This window comes from Poromitra crassiceps, assembly GCF_964638095.1.
Source record: "Poromitra crassiceps genome assembly, chromosome: 12".
In the NCBI taxonomy this organism is placed as follows: domain Eukaryota; kingdom Metazoa; phylum Chordata; class Actinopteri; order Beryciformes; family Melamphaidae; genus Poromitra; species Poromitra crassiceps.
Genome location: NC_139632.1, coordinates 12,744,089 through 12,762,392, shown reverse-complemented (window position 1 = coordinate 12,762,392; position 18,304 = coordinate 12,744,089). Strand labels below are relative to the sequence as shown.

At 47.6% G+C, this 18,304-nt stretch overlaps 1 protein-coding gene across 1 annotated transcript in view; it reads right to left on the bottom strand.

Moving 5' to 3' along the window:
- Nucleotides 1–5,349: 5,349 nt before the first annotated feature.
- The window catches only part of shdb (Src homology 2 domain containing transforming protein D, b), a gene marked incomplete at both ends in the record, with an annotated part of 33,504 nt that continues 20,549 nt past the window's right edge, over nt 5,350–18,304 (bottom strand). The window contains 4 exons of the mRNA XM_083647734.1: nt 5,350–5,536; nt 8,315–8,434; nt 15,113–15,287; nt 16,187–16,264. Of these exons, the coding sequence (XP_083503860.1) occupies nt 5,350–5,536; nt 8,315–8,434; nt 15,113–15,287; nt 16,187–16,264 (560 nt within the window). The remainder of the gene's footprint in view (nt 5,537–8,314; nt 8,435–15,112; nt 15,288–16,186; nt 16,265–18,304) is intronic.

The following is an 18,304-nucleotide window of genomic DNA, read 5'->3' as shown; positions in this document are numbered from 1 at the left end:
ATGTGTGTGTGTGCGTGCGTGTGCGTGCATGTATGTGTGTGTGTGTGTGTGTGTGTGTGTGTGTGTGTGTGTGTGCGTGTGTGTGTGTGTGCGTGCGTGCATGTGTGTGTGTCGGGAAGAACAAAGACTCCATCTGGTCTGGACCACTGAATACTGAATGTGCCAGTGTATGAAACACTTCTGTCGTTCTCAAGTCCACCGGCTCCCTTTTGAGGCAGCTTTGAGGTGCAGAGAGGGGCCGGCCAGAGAGCAGCCAGGGGTCCCGTTTCAGGCTGTCACTCACGCCCTGCGGAGCCCCGGCCCCGCCTCCTCCTCCACAGCGCAATCCCAACCGCTCTCACACCAGAGAGGAGGCTGACACTGACATTCATCTGCTGCTGTGTGAGGATTCTCCCTCCCTCGCTGCCTGCCTGCCTGCCTGCCTCCCGTCCCATCCAATACAATGTAATTACATGTGTGGAACACAATAAAAGACCAGACCCAGGCAGGCTTCGGCGATAAGCTGCCCCAAGATCAGAGGGCTTTATCGGGGGAGCAGCTGGGAGGAGGCTGGGGGGAGGCCGGGGCAAAGGTCACTTGGGAGTGAGATACTCAAGGAGCTGGGTGAGATTTGGATTGGTGGACTTTCCTACTTGCATCCACCATCACACCCCTCTGCTGCTGCTAACCCTGTCGAATACTGATCATATATACATACATGCATATACAGGTAATGGAATACTGATCATACACATATACAGGTAATGGAATACTGATCATACATATATACAGGTAATGGAATATTGATCATACACTGAACGGAGACTCAAAGGAGCCACTGTAAGATCAATGAAATATTTGGAACTCACTACAACATCCCAGTTGAGTCACATCACCGTCACTCTATCTACTGCAGTGCTTCTCAACATGGGGTCCAGGGGACCTGCAGGGGTCCTTGAAGAGGTTCTAGGGGTCCTCAGCAAAATGAGAAATACTCTAATTTCACTATCAATCAGTTAATTAACTGATCCTAATTAGAGAATGTACTGTCCAAGGATGAATATTCAAAACATAGGTTTCATCACTCTTCAATAATACGATGACAAAAATCCTCCCGGGACAAATCAAAAATGGTGGACTATGTTGTCTATTTAAGGATCCATGACCCCCCCCCCCCATCTCCAGTACTGTATATGACTGTATGTTCCTCCTTATCGCAGCTATAGCCTCTGAATGTCATCCATTCATTACAGATAGGTGGCAGGAGTGGATAAGCAGTCATCGCTCTTCCAAACTCCTCCTCTCAGTAGGCTACCCCCCCAACCACCCACCCACCCAACCACTTCCTTCTACAACCCCACTCCCCAAACACACATACACGCCATCAACACCCTCCTGACAACACCCCCCCCCCCCCACCTCCCCCCGCGCCACAGCACAGCAGCTGCTTCCCTGCACAGCCCTTCTCTGATGGCAGTCTCCAGGGCCCGGCGGCGTGCACACACACCTGCTCAGCACTGGCCTCCAACCCAAACGCCTCCATGCCTGTCCTGCCTGCCACAACTGCAGGGATTAGCGTGTCTGGGACGGGGCGGTGGCGGCGCGGGTTGGGTCTGACATGGCGTGTCGGTTCGCTCACTCGTGACATTGAGCGTGTGTGCACAGCCGGCTGACTCTCCCCTGCTCTGAGACATGCAAGCAGCCTGGAGCTTTTTCTGTACGTCGTCGTGTGACCGGCACACTGGAGGTGTTTGGCGCCCATGGGGGGGCCTTTAAAGGGACAGTTCACTCAAAAGTGAAAACTCGGGGCACTGCACCGTCACCATTGACTTGAGTTGTTGTTGTACTGTTGTTCTCTCGAGTGGTGCTGGAAACCTCCCTGTGCACACGTGTGTACTTGTACAACAGAGTGACAATAAACATCTTGAATCTCGAACTGGCATGAGGGTGACTAGGGGATGACAGAATTTTCATTAGTCAAACATGATCATTTTGCCAGTCAAGGACTCCCCTTTAAAAAAAAGTTGCATGGTTTGCTTTAAAAAAAGATATAATCTTTTTGTAACAGATGATCCTTTTTCTTAAAATAACGAAGATTTCATATTTGAATAAAGATTCCCCCCATTCTATTCCAATTCATTAAATTATATTTCCACATTGCTCGCACAAGGGTATGCAAGCGTGTGAGCCAGACACATACTGTCAATATGGACATGTGTGTAGGAAGACTTGTGCATGTGCTTGAGAGTGTGTCTGGGCATGCATGTACATGTGTGTGTGTGTGTGTGTGTGTGTGTGTGTGTGTGTGTGTGTGCATGTGCGTGTGCGTGTGTGTGTGCATGTGTGTTTGCCTGACATTTTCTCTGGCTCTATGGCGATCACAGGTGTTCATTCCTCCGAGCTTGTCTGATAGATTACCAGCTGCTGTCACCGCATAATCATCGACACACACCACAGAAACGATATTACACACATTCTGATTCTGATAAGACAGCTGTACACAGACAGACAGTCACACACACACACACACACACACAGGCACATTTCATACTACACTATAATAATGCTATCCGTCTCGGATGATGATGATGCCATATTCCAAGCTACACACATGCAGTCATATGAAACTATGAAACCCCACTCAGCTTTATATGAATCCTTCTCCAGCCTAATAAGACAGCAAATAGACATACTGCAAACACACTGACAAGCCGAGTTAAGGTAAGAGCTAATCAAAAGCTAGTGAACGCGAGGCTGATCTTTGTTTGATTTTTGCATGTTGTAGCCTATTGCTACAGTCGTTATTATTCATATCCCTCCCCAGGGAGCCATGTTCCAGAAATGGGACTATAGCAGCCCCCCATTCCACTCCACTGTCCCCCCCTCTTACACTCACTCACAAACACCCACCCACACACACGTGTTTGGAGTGTGGAGAAACGCAGCCAGACAGCTTCTCTCTCCTCTCAGTCTCTCTCTCCTCCTCTCCGTGTGGAGTGATCCAGCTCGTCTGGTCTCTCCTCCGTCACGCGCGTAATCAGCCCGCTCTATTTCATTTGGAGCTGTAATGAAAGCAATCCCAGCGCCTCTCACTGCAGCGCAGCCCAAATAATGAGGTCTGCCTCACCCCTCCTCAGCACCACCTCACCCCTCCTCAGCACCACCTCACCCCCCGTCTCTCACCCTCCCTCCCTCTCTCCCTCCCTCCCTGCTGTTAATGGATGGAGAGAGGCATGTGTGTGTCTGTGGGTGTGCGACGCATGCATTCCTGCCAGATCCCTTTGTGCTTCTGTTCCTACTCTCCGGGCTTGCGAAAAAGCCCCAGTGTTTCTATTGTATTAAAACACAATAGGCTATACTTTTAATCTGAATCCGTGGGAAGTGAATCAAAAACAAGACAATGAAGATTGCACGGTACTATATATAGACTCGACACTCTTTAGAAACACTTTATTGTTTTGAGCACACAGGTGAAATGCTTCAACACAGCAGGTAAATGACCATCGTACTAATGTAAACAACCCAGGCAATATAGTATAGTAGTAGACGAACAAACCCATCATCTAAAATCATTCCTCCGTTTGTTTTTAAGGTTAAAATGTGGCACACACACAGCGCTGCTACCAGGCAGCGGCATTGTGGGAACCCATTCCAGATGGCAAAAACACGTCACTCACAAGTTCAACTCGCCGACCAGCATGTCATCAGTTGGGCAGCCAAAAAAAATCTGGGATCGGAGCCACAGATACTGCAGGAATGGTGAGATTGCGGCCAACATTCACAGAGTTTTCTCAGAGTGATCAATGCTTCCCGATAAGGACTACTTTGCTTTGGCTGTGGCTCACGGCCCAGTTTCCAGTTTAGAGCTTTAAGTGAGCGGATGGGGAAGATGGCATCACACGCACGCGCACACACACGTTGCTTTTTGCAAACCCAGTATTGTCTTCCAAATTGCAGTGTCGGCAACCAACAAGATCCAAGTCAACAGGGTCAACACAAGTACCAACAAAACACTATTGTTGCTTCAGATGAACAACCTAAAAGCAAGTGACATGGAGACATACGGGTGCAAGCAAGTCTTCATCATATAGCAGCGACAGGACAGACTACTGTACAGACTCAAATCAGCGGGAGACATTCATCCATGAGCTACGGTACAGGTGTGGTTTTGTGCAGGAAAAGTTTTGAAATATCGCTGCTGTTGGGTAAAAACCTTATATCTTCGAAAAATAGCATTATTCTTAGATTGGCAACCATGAATTTTAGAAAAATCTACAAGGGGTTTTCAAATTTATAAAACGGCCTCCCAAGCGCAAGGGTGAAAAGCTTTTCTCATCTCATGTAACCATTCGATCCCAGAATAAATATGAATATCAGCAAAATAGGAGTTGCAAGGTGTTCACCTGACAACAGCAATATTCTACCAATGTTGATGAGGTGTTGTTGTAGAACAGCAGTATTTCCATCTCAATCTTCTGCAGGTCTTCTCTAGTCTCTCAAGCCAGTCAATCTCATCATGTCATCTCAGAGACAGTCTGTATTTCAGCCCATTCAAATTTGGACAGAGGAAGTTATCATCTTCCAAAGAAAAAAAACTTCAGACCGCCGGCAGGAAGTTCGATGGTATTCAACCAATCATGACACTCGGAAACATAAACGAGGCAGGTGATTGGATACCCACCTTATTTTGACCAGATATCCCGCCTTATTTCTTGACCAGCTTTGAGACCTGCCAAGTACAGACGGTGGTTGTCGGGAGTATATGGAAATTGCAGGAGCCAACGCGTCTTGAGACTAGGGGTGCGTTCCCATCGCAAGTAGTTCCCAGCGAAGTGGACTGCACAGGGTCTTCAGCCATATTACTTAACATGGCTGAATACCCTGTGTAGTCCTCTTCGCTGGGAACTACTGGCTGATCGGAACACACCCTCCGTCTTCTCTAGGCCGGAGCTGCTTTCAGAATGTACAAAATGTCTCTAAACCTTTCCTCGACCCTCTCCCTCTGTCGTTTCATTGAGACGTGAATGAAGCCATGTCAGATTCCAGGCCTGGACTCATGCTCCCCTTGGTTCAGAGAGGAGACTGGAGGGAGGAGTTACAGCAAAGGTGGCCTTCAGTTCCGGTATTGCATTTCACGTGAATCGATCGCCTGGATGTTGGAGACACTTGGCACATGTACAACAGCAGGGGTGGGTGAGGGCATCGGCCATCGGCGTGCTGAATCATCGGAAAAAATCGCCCAGTCCAATGAGAACGGAGCGCTGGCGGTCCAGTGGGAAGATCCCATCAAACATTCAAATCAATCGAGTTTTATAGGTGTCCGATCGCCGTGAAACCCCGGTGGGGGGGGGGGGGGGGGGGGGGGGGCAATCAGAGTGTCTGCACCAACACGGGGAAGAGCAGGGAGAGGTGCTCCGCGCCACGGATGGGTAGTTTGTGTGTGGTGTAGAAGTTGATGACCTCTGGGATGGTGTCAAAGGGCGGGCTGTTCTGCCCCAGCACATACTTGCCGTCTTTACACTGCGTGAACTTCATGTGCATGAAACCCTGGCAGCTCCTGTGGGCAAGAGGGAGAGGCAGAGAAGAAGAAACCATTTTAGATGGGGAGGGAGACGAGGGAGAGAGAGAGAGAGAGAGAGCGAGAGACCCAATATAGAAGTGTGAAAAAAGAGAAAAAGTAGGGAAGAGAACATGAAATGTGGGGCACGGAAACCAGCGCGCCGCGCGAAGCACATTTTGTCACATAATGACACTGTGGAAAATGACACGGCTGGATATACGCCGTTCTCTTTCCTGCATGTTTATGGCACATATCTAACCAAGATTTAACGCCATGTCAAAATTGATGGGAAGAGAGGGGGCGCAGGGGGAACGCAACGAGCGGAGGTAGAGACGGATGGATGAGTGAGTGGTGTAATGTTGGCACACGGAAGGAAAGACAAAGGGTGGTGATTATGATTACAGTGCAGGGCAGAGAGAGAGAGAGAGAGAGAGAGAGAGAGAGAGGGAGAGAGAGGGGGAGAGAATGGTGAAATTGTCGGGTTCCTCCCCTTTAAGTGCCTGTCGGCCGGGCGCAGGACGTCCCCTTTAAGAGGCAGTCAGCCAGCCATGATGTATGTCTAATTATAGAGGCAGAGGGAAAGACGAGGGCTCCAACTCATTCATCACCACATTATTTTAGTCAATCAAATCAAAGGACGAAGAGCAGTTGAAACACAAACACAAGAGCAGACGACAAACGGCCAGACAGCATCCGTTTGAGCAGCATGTCACTAGCTTCCAGGGCCACTTCATCATGCCAGCGCTCAAAGTTGACAGCATGCTTTCATCCGCGCCTGCTCGTTTTAGGGCTTCTTTCATGGCACATTACAACCTACCATGACACATTACAACCTACCATGACACATTACAACCTACCATGGCACATTACAACCTACCATGACACATTACAACCTACCATGGCACATTACAACCTACCATGGCACATTACAACCTACCATGACACATTACAACCTACCATGACACATTAAAACCTACCATGACAAATAGCATGGCACATTACAACCTACCATGACACATTACAACCTACCATGACACATTACAACCTACCATGACGAATCTCATGGCACATTACAACCTACCACCTACCATGACACATTACAACCTACCATGATGAATCTCATGGCACATTACAACCTACCACTGCTCTTTCATAAATATGCATGCTGGTTTAAAGCTGGCTGGCGTGTCTGTTTCAGTGCTGGCTCACATGGTGTGGTTCATGACTGTCTAATCTGAATGTAGGTGTGGTTCATGACAGGTGATACAGCCATCATGGCCCATGCACATGCCTGTTGTATCGTTGCATTAAGAAAGACGTTGTCCTTTCCTTTCGTGGCGTAAATGTCCACACAGAAATGGTCAATATTTCTCATTATAGTATCTCAGAATCTTCAAATATTCAGTTCAAAATAGTTGCTGTTGCAATCCCCCCCCCCCCACACACACACACACACACACATTCTAACATGCTTTTGTTTGTTTTGTTAAGACTGAAAGTTTTGAATCTGAAAGCTCCATGGAACACGGTTCCTCCTCCTACACAGCCAATTTTATGAGATTGTGTGTGTGCGTGTGTGTGTGTGCGTGTGTGTGTGTGTGTGGGTGGGGCGTGTGCATGTGTGTGTTTAGCCGTCACTCTATCCATGGACATGAGTAATGCATGAGCTTGTTGTATGTCAGCACAACATGGTGACACTGTGTGTGCCTAGCCTAGGTAAACCCAGCCACCACGTGACCTGCTCTCTCAGTTCCCAGTCACTAGTGACTGAGAACAGGTCTGAGAGCAGGTCACGTGGGGGATGGGTTTACCCAGGCTAGTGTGTGCCTCCCCCTCTTCTCTCTCTCTCCCCCTCTCTCTCCCCTTCCTTTCCACCCTGATCACCTCCTTGTGTGGCCCACAGAAGGTAATTCATATTCATTAGCGATTAAGGAGAGGCTGATGTGTGCACTGAAGTGTGCTCTACCTGCCTGATTACCACTTAGAAGGGCCCGGCGGGGCCGAGCAACAGGGCCACAGAGAGGGAGCGGCCGAGCCGAGGATGGGGAGAGTGAGGAGTAATGACGGGAGAGAGAGAGAGGTGTGAGAGGGGGAGGCCGATGGATCACGGTCGTAATTACAAGGGAGAGCTTTGACCAGATAAGCAGTATAGCGCCCTGCAAATGAGTATCGGGAGAAGAATCAGTACGGCAACGATCTTAAGCAGGGCCGATGGAGGAGGGGAGAGAGAGGGGGAGGAGAAGAGAGAGAGAGAGAGGAGGAGGAGAGGAGCGACAGATGGAGAGGTGTGGAGAATGAGATATGAGATCAGGTAGATCAAGCTGGCTTCGCCCACCCACCCCAAACAAACAGACACACACGCACATGCGCACACACACACACACACACACACACACACACACACACACACACACACACACGCGCGCGCGCGCGCGCATGCATGCACGCACACGCACACGCACACACACACACACACACACACACACACACACACACACACACGGCATTCATTCAATTCAATTAATTAATGTATTCATTCAATCAATTCGGGAAGTTGTTTAGAATGATATAGATGGCGGTCTGCCTTTTGACCCCTTGTTAAGGTGGCAGGAGTCACAGTGTGTGTGTGTGTGTGTGTGTGTGTGTGTGTGTGTGTGTGTGTGTGCGTGCGCGCGCGTGTCTGTGTCTGTGTGTGTGTGTGTGTGTGTGTGTGTGTGTATGTGTGTGTGTGTGTGTGCGCGTGTGTGTGTGTGCACGCGTGTGTGCGTGTCCTACCTTAGTGACAGGGAGTATTCAGAGCGGCTGGTCTGACTGTTCCTGACCAGGTAGCTGCACTCTTTACACAGCATGAGCAGCGACTCTGCCTCTGAGCGGGACAGCGCACCGTGGTACCACCTGACACACAACACACACACACACACACACACACACACACACACACACACACACACACACACACACACACACACACACACACACACACACACACACACACACACACACACACACTCGTTATCACGTTTGTTGAATGTCAATGCAACTCATTGTGTCTGTGCCATAAGGCTGTATAGTATTGTTGGGCTAGTTCAATGCTCCTATTGCCTACCATTGTCTAACATGGCGAAGGGGGGCTGTGTCATCACTTGAATTGCGTTTCTCCACTTTACATGGCAATAGTAACGGGCAGCCTTATCAAGAATTCCACTCTGGGACCTGTTTTCATTTTTTTGCGTTTTCACCCCCCAATAACGCCGTCACCGTGTAAACGGAAGGCACTAACGCTAGAGAAGTTTGCCATTTTATGCGGGGAGCGTCGCCGTGTAAACAGGGCCTCTGAATATAGATGAATTTCTTGGCTTGTCCAAGTAAAACTCTTGTTATGAGGATTTTGCGAAATGTCAATGGACAAATTAATGGGAAATTCCCTCCCCATAGACCACATAGAGGTAATCTCACCATGGTGGGATGGTGGGACTTACACACTTACACAAACATAATCAAAAGACAGCAAGCACTGCAGTGACTGAGACCAACAGTCTCAGTCACTGCGGTGATATATATATATATATATATATATATTCTCAGCTGGCATAATGATGTATTGTCCTGAAACATGACATTCTACCATCTAACAGGCCCGACAGCCAAGTGTCCTGAGTGCTACAGGTTGAGGACGCTGCTGCGTCTGTTTAAAGCAGAGCTAAAGGGAAGCACAGAGCTCATAACAGCCCTTATAGTCCATGGGCCAAGGCTGAAATTTTGACATATCGGTACCACCTGAGGTGACCGCACGATTTTGTTATTTTTGTCTTCCTACATGTCTCTAGTTTATATTTTGGTATGATAACCCTTCCGATTTGGTAGCTTAAGGATAGTTATCACTCTGTAAACAAACCTAACCCCAAAAAATGACAAAACCCTGATTTCATCATATCTCCTGAACCACACATGATAACGCAGAAAATGTGATGTCTACCCCTATGTTTTCATGGTCAGGGATTACAATGACACCCTATACAACATCATAAACTGTTCACATGAATAGTTAATGGTGAATTCAGTGGTGTTTTGGTGAATTCAGTGGTGTTTTGAGAAGGATACAATGCAATTAGTCCATGGGCCAATGGTGAAATCGGTACCACCTAAGGGGACCGCACAATTTTTGTATTTTTGTCTTCCTACATGTCTCTAGTTTATATTTTGGTATGATAACCCTGCCAATCTGGTATCTTATTGATAGTTATCACTCTGTAAAAAACCTTCTCCATATAAATGACAAAACCCTGATTTCTGTGTATTAGTCCAGATGATATGTGAAAATCATGTTCACCTTTTCATAAAAGCATGAAACTTGGTACGCTTATAGTTTGGGGCCCCGTAAATCTTCTGAAATTAAGCCATCACAAAAATGCCTCATCGTGGCCATTTTAATTCCGCCATAAGTGAATTATGTAGTTTGCATCATATCTCCTGAACCACACATGATAACACAGAAAAGGTGATCTCTATCCCTATGTTTTCATGGTCAAGGATTACAATGATACCATATAGAACATCATAAACTGTTAAAGTAACTAATCAATGGTGAATTTAATGACGTGAGAAGGAAATCACAGTTTCTGATAACTGATGGTAGCCTATAACCTCAATTCCATGACCACTCTCTGGCTAACATTTTTTGATGAGTAATTTGGGTTAGGGTTACTTCTATGGGCCTTTTGTTAAAATAGCCCCCAGGCCCCTCCCAAACATCCTGCGACTTTCTGCCAGACGGCCAAATCCAAGATGGCCACTGGTACAATCTTGAAAATTTTACTTTTAAACCAGAGCACCTAGAATAATGTATGAAGACACTTTTCGGTGTAGGTCAACCACAAAGAATCTGATTCTGACATCAGTTTAACATTCTGACATAATTTTGACCCAGAATTCCAAGATGGCTGCCATCCAGTAGCGTGAAAACTTAACTTTTGAATGGCAACATATACGGATGTGGTGTTTGGGGTTTACCATTTTTAGAGTAAGGACGGAGATTAACAATGGTGAATTATAGCTATTTTAATTGCAAATTCATGCCTACCAAACATGGTTTAGTAATGACAATTATTGTGTTTTGAGGGTAATTTCATAATTATATTAGTCTCGCTGGCCAGCCTCCACTCCCTACCGGGAGAGCGCCACGGAAACAGGCAACTGGGATAAGCCCTCCTCTGCTCTACAGCTGCTCCCCATTGAAGCGACTGTTTCAGTGGCTGCCGGATGTCCGCTCCCGGCTTATTACAAACTCTGTCATTGGCTCCGACCACGTCAATCAGAGCAGCTTCCGCTCCCTCCTCCCTGTGTGTCGCTGTAAATAGTGCCCTGCCGCCTCAGTGAAAACAACAACGCTAACTAGCTAGCAAGCCAACGGCAGAAACCTACACGCTAGCTCGTTGCTACACGCTGAAAAGGGCAAGTTGGATTGTTGGAAGCTATTTTCAAAGGGCACTGCCGCTAAGCGCCGCCCATCGCAATCCCACTATGGAGACCTGCGTGGGAGGGGAGGCTGGCCAGCAAGACTATGGGATAGGTGAAGGTGAATAGCCTATGTCCATTGTCCAACAAGTTTTCTCAATTTTCTCAATAATTTCCCTCTTTGTGATGTGATAAAAGTTTCTCAGTGAGTTATAGTTGATTGCCTCACTGAATTATCTGCTAATATCCAATTTTAGCAGCAGAATTTGATGTCCTGGCGTGGCACGTCCGTGTGTAATGACATATCCAAAAGGAATTTTACTCTGCGCTGCGCTGCACAGCATAGAGATTATGGTGCGCTCAAGCGCAGCGGAGTATTTATCGCGTAAGAGGTGCTTTTTTTTAGCGCGTAAGAGGTGCTGCCCCGTATTCTGCGCAGAAACGCCTGATTGTGGCACGCCTATGTCCAGTAAAATTATAACAGGCGCGCGGCGTACCGCTTTTGCGAAGATAGGGCCCCCGGGACTTGCAAGAATCTGGTCAAATTCTACTCTCCTGCAGCATGGGCTGATTTAGTCTGCAATGAGTTCATCAGAGGCAGGCAGACTGTAGGGTGCGGAGGGTTGGGGAGGCCAGGTCAAACGGGAAGGAGTTGAACTCATGCATGCAGGCATGGCTCAAAATGGATGCGAAAAGGTGCAAACACACCAGACGCTGAAGTGACGAAGCATCTGGAAGCGCAGCCAGTTTCATTTTGGCGCACTTGTTAGCACATTAGACCGTTCAGTCAGACCAGCCGTGATGCGGCCGGCTCGCCCCATGCAGAGATTGTTTCGGCGTCTGATCTATTTTTGTGTGAGACCCGCGAGTGATTGTGTGAAGCCAGATAGGAAGTCAGTACAAGTTGTCACCGGCGCGGAGCAAAGCAGTGCGTCTGGTGTGAATGGCCAGGGTCCTGCTCGAGCTGAATTTCCACACAGCGGCACTTTGCGTCTGCAGCATCACAATCATCTTCCACCCTCCTCCCTGCATGCATGCTCCAACCAGCTCTGACTGACTGGTGGCGACCATTTATGGATTTCGTTTCCACTCCCTCCGTGTCGAATCTGTCTATCTCAAATGCCTGTGCCACTGTGAAACAACAGCATCAACAATGCTAGCTCGTTGCTACATGCTGAAAACGGTTGGATCTGGATTGTGCAATAAAGCAGGCCTGCTTGATACTTTTGGTGGATAGTTGTAAAGGTGAACGGAGCCTTTTTCCCCTATACCAGGGTGGAGGTATTAGCAGCCAGACTCTGCCGTTGTAGGGAGGGAGTCTGGCAAGCGAGACTACCCGGGGAGGAACTCAAGGTAGGAGCTGCTGAGATGGAGTGGAGCGCTACAAGGCAGTGATTGACCTGGTTGTGGTCAACTTGTAGACCTCCACGAGTTGCTGGAACATTGTGTTTTTGATGAATGTGTGGCCTTATTCAACGCCAACATCACATACAGGAAGACGCAGAAGAGCAAGCGCATCAAGAAGCTCTATCTCCAATCTGTAGGGCTGCAAGAACCCTACATCACTCTCGTTGACATGGGCATGATCTAGAGGATGGCAACTCGATCAGCAATTGGATCGGCAGACACAAGATGGCACCCCATACAAGTGGTCGGACTATGTCCACAAGGTGTCATCCATCATCCTTGCCCGCCATGGTGATGTTGACATATCATCTGTGTGATCGACTGGTATGACACAACATACTTGGCTAAAGATTATGAGCGGAATCTGATGATTCAGAATATATAGCTACAGCTAATAAAAAGAGCTTATTTTAGTTATCTGCATTCATTAAATATTTTAATGCAAGAAATCCTGGGGGTAGTTGGTACAGCAGTACCAAGGTAAAATGGGTGTTGACATTAACATCTTTTCAGTGAACATAATTCTGAAATGACTCCCAAAACATCCACCATTGTTAATCTCCTTCCTTGTGGTAAACCCCAAACGCACAGTATACCTTCCCATCCAAAAGTTACATTTCCACAATACTGGATGGCAGCCATCTTGGAATTCTGGGTCAAAACTATGCCATAATGTCAAACTGATGTCAGAATCGGATTCATCGTGGTTGACTTACACCGAAAAGTGTCTTCATACATTATTCTATGTGCTCTGGGTCAAAAGTCAATTTTTTAACATGGCGCCAGTGGCCATCTTGGATTTGGCCATCTGGCAAGGAAAATCCCAGGATCTTTAGGAGGGACCTGGGCGCTATTTTAACAAAAGGTCTATAATAAGTCAAGTCACTCATCAAAACATCTTAGCCAGAGAACGGTCATGGCTTTGAAGTTATAGCATCGGTTATCAGATACTGTCATTTCCTTCTCACAACGTCATCAAATTCACCATTGATTAGTCACTTTAACAGTTTATGATGTTCTATATGGTATCATTGTAATCCTTGACCATGAAAACGTTGGGATAGACATCTCCTTTTCAGTGTTAGCATGTGTGGTTCAGGAGATATGATTCAAACTACATAATTTGCTTATGGCAGAATTAAAATGGCCGCCACAAGGCATTTTTGCGATGGCTCAATTTCTGAAACTGTACAGGGCCCCAAACTATAAGCGTACCAAGTTTCATGCTTTTACGAAAAAGGGAACATCATTTTCACATATCATCTGGACTAATACACAGAAATCAGGGTTTTGTCATTTATATGGGGGTAGATTTGTTTACAGAGTGATAACTATCCTTAAGCTACCAAATCGGCAGGGTTATCATACCAAAATATAAACTAGAGACATGTAGGAAGACAAAAATAACAAAATTGTGCGGTCACCTCAGGTGGTACCGATTTTTGCCTTGGCCCATGGACTATTAAGAGACCATCAGGGAGTAATGGGGCAGGATAATCAACTACCATCCTCTAGTCTAGTGTGTGTGTGTGTGTGTGTGTGTGTGTGTGTGTGTGTGTGTGTGTGTGTGTGTGTGTGTGTGTTTGTGTGCGTGTGTGTATACGCCGTGCGTGTCTAATGTCTATGGTGTCATATACTTGGATTTCATTAGTGAAATAGCTCTTTATGTACACAGAAGCAGCACATAAATCACACCAATGATGTCTGAAATTACAAGACCAAAGTAAATGTGTGTTTTTAATGTTTCCACTTAATGAGTTCTTATCTTGACCCGTTGTCATTTTATAAGCTCTGCTGAACGCTGCTTAGCCCAAACACATCACTGTTCCATCTTAATGTGTGCACGGCACGCGCTTATTAATAGATCAAAGAGCAGCGCGGTAAAATTGACTTTTGTCTTTGTGCAATTACTTTCATCACAACGGTAAATGTACAGTGTTTGTGCTAGTGACATTTCCACAGAGACATATAACAACATACAGGGTTTAATAGCACATACTAATTAATTTTGTGGTGGATGAGTTGAGTTCCCTCCCCCTCCCTCCGCTGATATGTGAAGCGCTTTGAGCATCTAGAAAGGCGCTATATAAAGCCAATCAATTATTATTATTATTATTATTATTACGTTTGCATGCACAGAGACTTCCATTCTTAACCCAGTTATTCAAGTTGCCCAGGTTGGAGTCGAAGCATGTAAACATCATAACTCTGAATGAGATCCCCATTATCAGAAAGCCGGTTAAGATGCCCGGCTTAACACTGTATTGCCGTGGATTGTAAATATCTGACTCCTTTCACATTTGGATTACCATCTCGTACCATGTTATGGGTCCATTTTAATGGCAACAAGAAACTTGATGGTGAGCTGCAATTACATTACGCTAATGGCATTTTCTTTTCTTTTCTTTTCTTTGTATTAGAGGTAACCTACTGGCCCGTCAATGAGGGCAGCTGGTGGCCAAACCTTTTTCAAAAAAACATCTGGCACACTGTTCTGGTTCTGTGTGAGACAATTCAAGCTGACAGCAATATTCTGTTACCTAGTTTATTCCTGGCAACGGGCAAACTCAATAACAGGCTATCAAAGCCACATATAAACCACTTAATCCGATTAAGAGCTGAAGTATGGCGATTTACTCCAACATACTGTAGCCACTGGTACATATTTTGACGAAGTTCCTATGGATCTAACAGAAGACAGCCTATACATACACCTGCTTCTCCAGAGGCAGGCTGGGGTCCACTCGCTCCCCCACCATGTTGTGGGCCTCCTGGGGCATTCGGAACTTCATGCCCCCTCCTGCCAGCGGACTGGACCTGGGCCCTGGAGGACGCAACCGCTCTGTGGGCGGTGAAGAGCGGTCCCACTCGGCACCGTCAAACTGCACTGTAGGCAGAGAGAGAGGGAGAGAGAGAGAGAGAGAGAGAGAGAGAGAGAGAGAGAGAGAGAGAGAGACACACATTGTACTAGCATCAAAAGGGATGAACTCTCACAGCCAGGCTTAGGTACACATCAGATATCCTGTTATTACAAAGTCATGCATGCGGCAGAGACGGGGCAAAGTAGAGGGCAGCAGGTCCGGTTCTGGAGTGAGTGCAAAAACCATCAGCACCATCGCCATCAACAACATTATTATGAGTCCCCCGGGGCCGCGGGGCAGATCATACAGAATGATATATTACAGGAAAGTGCGGAAGCTGCACTCGTGCTGCACATTGTAGGGGCAGAGAGAGGCTGCTAGTAGGGAGACCCACAACACTGCGAGTGAGGTGGTACTTTATTTTGACCCGACACACCACAAATGGAAAGTAAAACTAAATGTTGACTTTTTTTGGCACGTTTTGATCCGACTTTGATCCGATTCGTCAGGTTATAGGATCCAAGCCAGATTGAAACACACTATCGCCAAAAAGTGGAAACTGAATTCCAGTATGCTGCGTATTTGGTTGCGTGCGTTCCATGCAGCTAGTTTCCTCAACCATGCACCTGCATTGGACGTGCATATGAACAGACAATTACAATACAACCACAATGGGGCAAGACACCATGGTATGAAAGGGAATGCTTTCAACCCAACAATCACAAACCATCACCAGTATCATGCAGCCATGAGCCCAAGGCGGGGGTTAGGTTGGGCAGATGCGGGCCACTGGGGGCTCAGGGTGGAGGGGTAGCAGATGCAGGGCAACAGCCTGGGGTCATGGAGGTCAGGGTGACTGCTAGGAGGGGGGGGGGGGGTATAAAGGAAGCCAGGATGGGGGCTGATGTTCGGGGTGAGAGGTCACCTTGCTCTCTGACCGGAGGCTCCTCCTCCAACTGACCCACTGGAGCGGGCCAGGGCAACTCCGACAAGTCCCTCATTTCTAACACGGGGCGAGAGAAAGGGGACGCGAAACAGTGAGAGATCAGTCGACGGGTTTTAAAGGGTTAAATGGAAAGAGGATATGTGAGAGGTAATCGGTGAAAATAAGGAGTGAGAATGAGAATGTCTGTGAGGGAGAAAGTGAGGGAGAGATCTGGAGAGAACGTCTGTGAGGGAGAGATCTGGAGAGAAAGTCTGTGAGGGAGAGATCTGGAGAGAAAGTCTGTGAGGGAGAGATCTGGGGCGGGTTGCACCAACTGGTCTTACACTGGTCTTAAGCTAAGTTGGTCGTAACTTTACGACCTAACAGCTACGCCGATTGCACCAAGACGGCTTAAGCCTTCTTTTCACTACGCCCAGGCGTAAGAGTTACGCCTGGTCAGGAGGAGGCGTAGCGCCTGCCTGTAACAGAGATCTCCGTGTCTTATCAGCGGAGACCGTTTTGAGTCCTTACCCTCATCGTCGTAACACAGCCAGTTCTCCATCTTTTGAAGCATGATGTTAGATTACAACAAGCTAGTTGTGTGGCTTAGCCTTCCAAAATGTTGCCGTTAATTTTTTAGAATTTAATACATAGAATTGGGAACGTTACATTCAATTTCATTCAGACTGTCTTTCTGGCTCAATCGCCGCCATTTTTCCCCCGGAGCGAGGGAGGGTGAGAGGAGGGAGGGTGTTTTACAGTAGTGGCTGAGAGAGCGTAGTGGCACAGTGCTCCAAGCAGGTCGCGAGGCACATTTTTTGCAACATCATCCAATCAGGGTGCATTCCCTGGCAATTCACATGGACGCGCATTGCTACGACCAGCATAGTTAAGACCAGACGTAAGCCGTGTTGGTGCAACAGGCGTAAATCCACTCTAAAGACTGGTCTTAACTAAGACCGACGTAGGAGTTACGACCAGGCATAGTTAAGACCAGTTGGTGCAACCGGCCCCTGGAGAGAAAGTCTGTGAGGGAGAGATCTGGAGAGAACATCTGTGAGAGAAAGTGAGGGAGAGATCTGGAGAGAAAGTCTGATAATATAATTCTTGCTGAGCGTCACCAAAAAAAAAAAAAAAGGGAAATCATGTCCATGTACATGAATCTATAGATTACAATTTCCTGACTATTCACAAACTGCTGTGACACTGGGTCGGCCATTTCTAATGTGGCAGAAGACAATAGAGCCAAGACAGGACAAGAGAAGTCAGAGCCTGCATTATTTATTGCCCGCTGAACTAATCTAGCTTGGAATATTGTCTGAATGCTCGAGACACAAAGCCTGACTTCTGCACGCTGCAGCCTAGCAGCCAACATGGCCAAAGAAATGAAGTGACGCTGAATGAGACAGGTACGGTCTCAACGAGCACAGAGGGAAAACCCATAGAGAGTGGAGGGAGGGCGGATCAGTCTCCACACAGCGTCCTACTGTACCTAGGCAGGAGAGGAGACAGAACCAAAAATAGCTCATTATATCCACCACGGCAGGCAACCCTCTAGCCTACTGTAACAGGCATTACTGCAGCTTCAGTAACACACACACACATACACACACACGCACGCACACACACACACACACATTATGCGACCCCCCCCCCCCCCCCAAAAAAAAACGAAATTGGATTAACCAAATAAAAGGAAAAAGGAGGTGACATCTTAATGAGCCGACAAATCGGACGACGCCCCCTCAGGCCCGGGACATCAAAGGCCACCTGAGCGGGCGTTTGAGGAGAGACCCAGCCTGTACATACACACGCCTCTCTCTCTCTCTCTGCCTGGTTAATTATTGAGCAGGCAGACACACTCCGCCACTTTCTCTGGCTCTCTGTGAATTATTGATGCGTGGCGCGGCGCAGTGGCCCCCATCTGGAGCGGGCCGACCCTCCTCCGCTGCAGCCAGGAGGCGCCCCTCGACGCCCGCCGACATCATGCACGCAAACACGTAGGCAGCCAGGAGGAGCCCCTCGACGCCCGCCGACATCATGCACGCAAACACGTAGGCAGGCACGCAGGCATGTACACACACACACACACACACACACACACACACACGCACACAC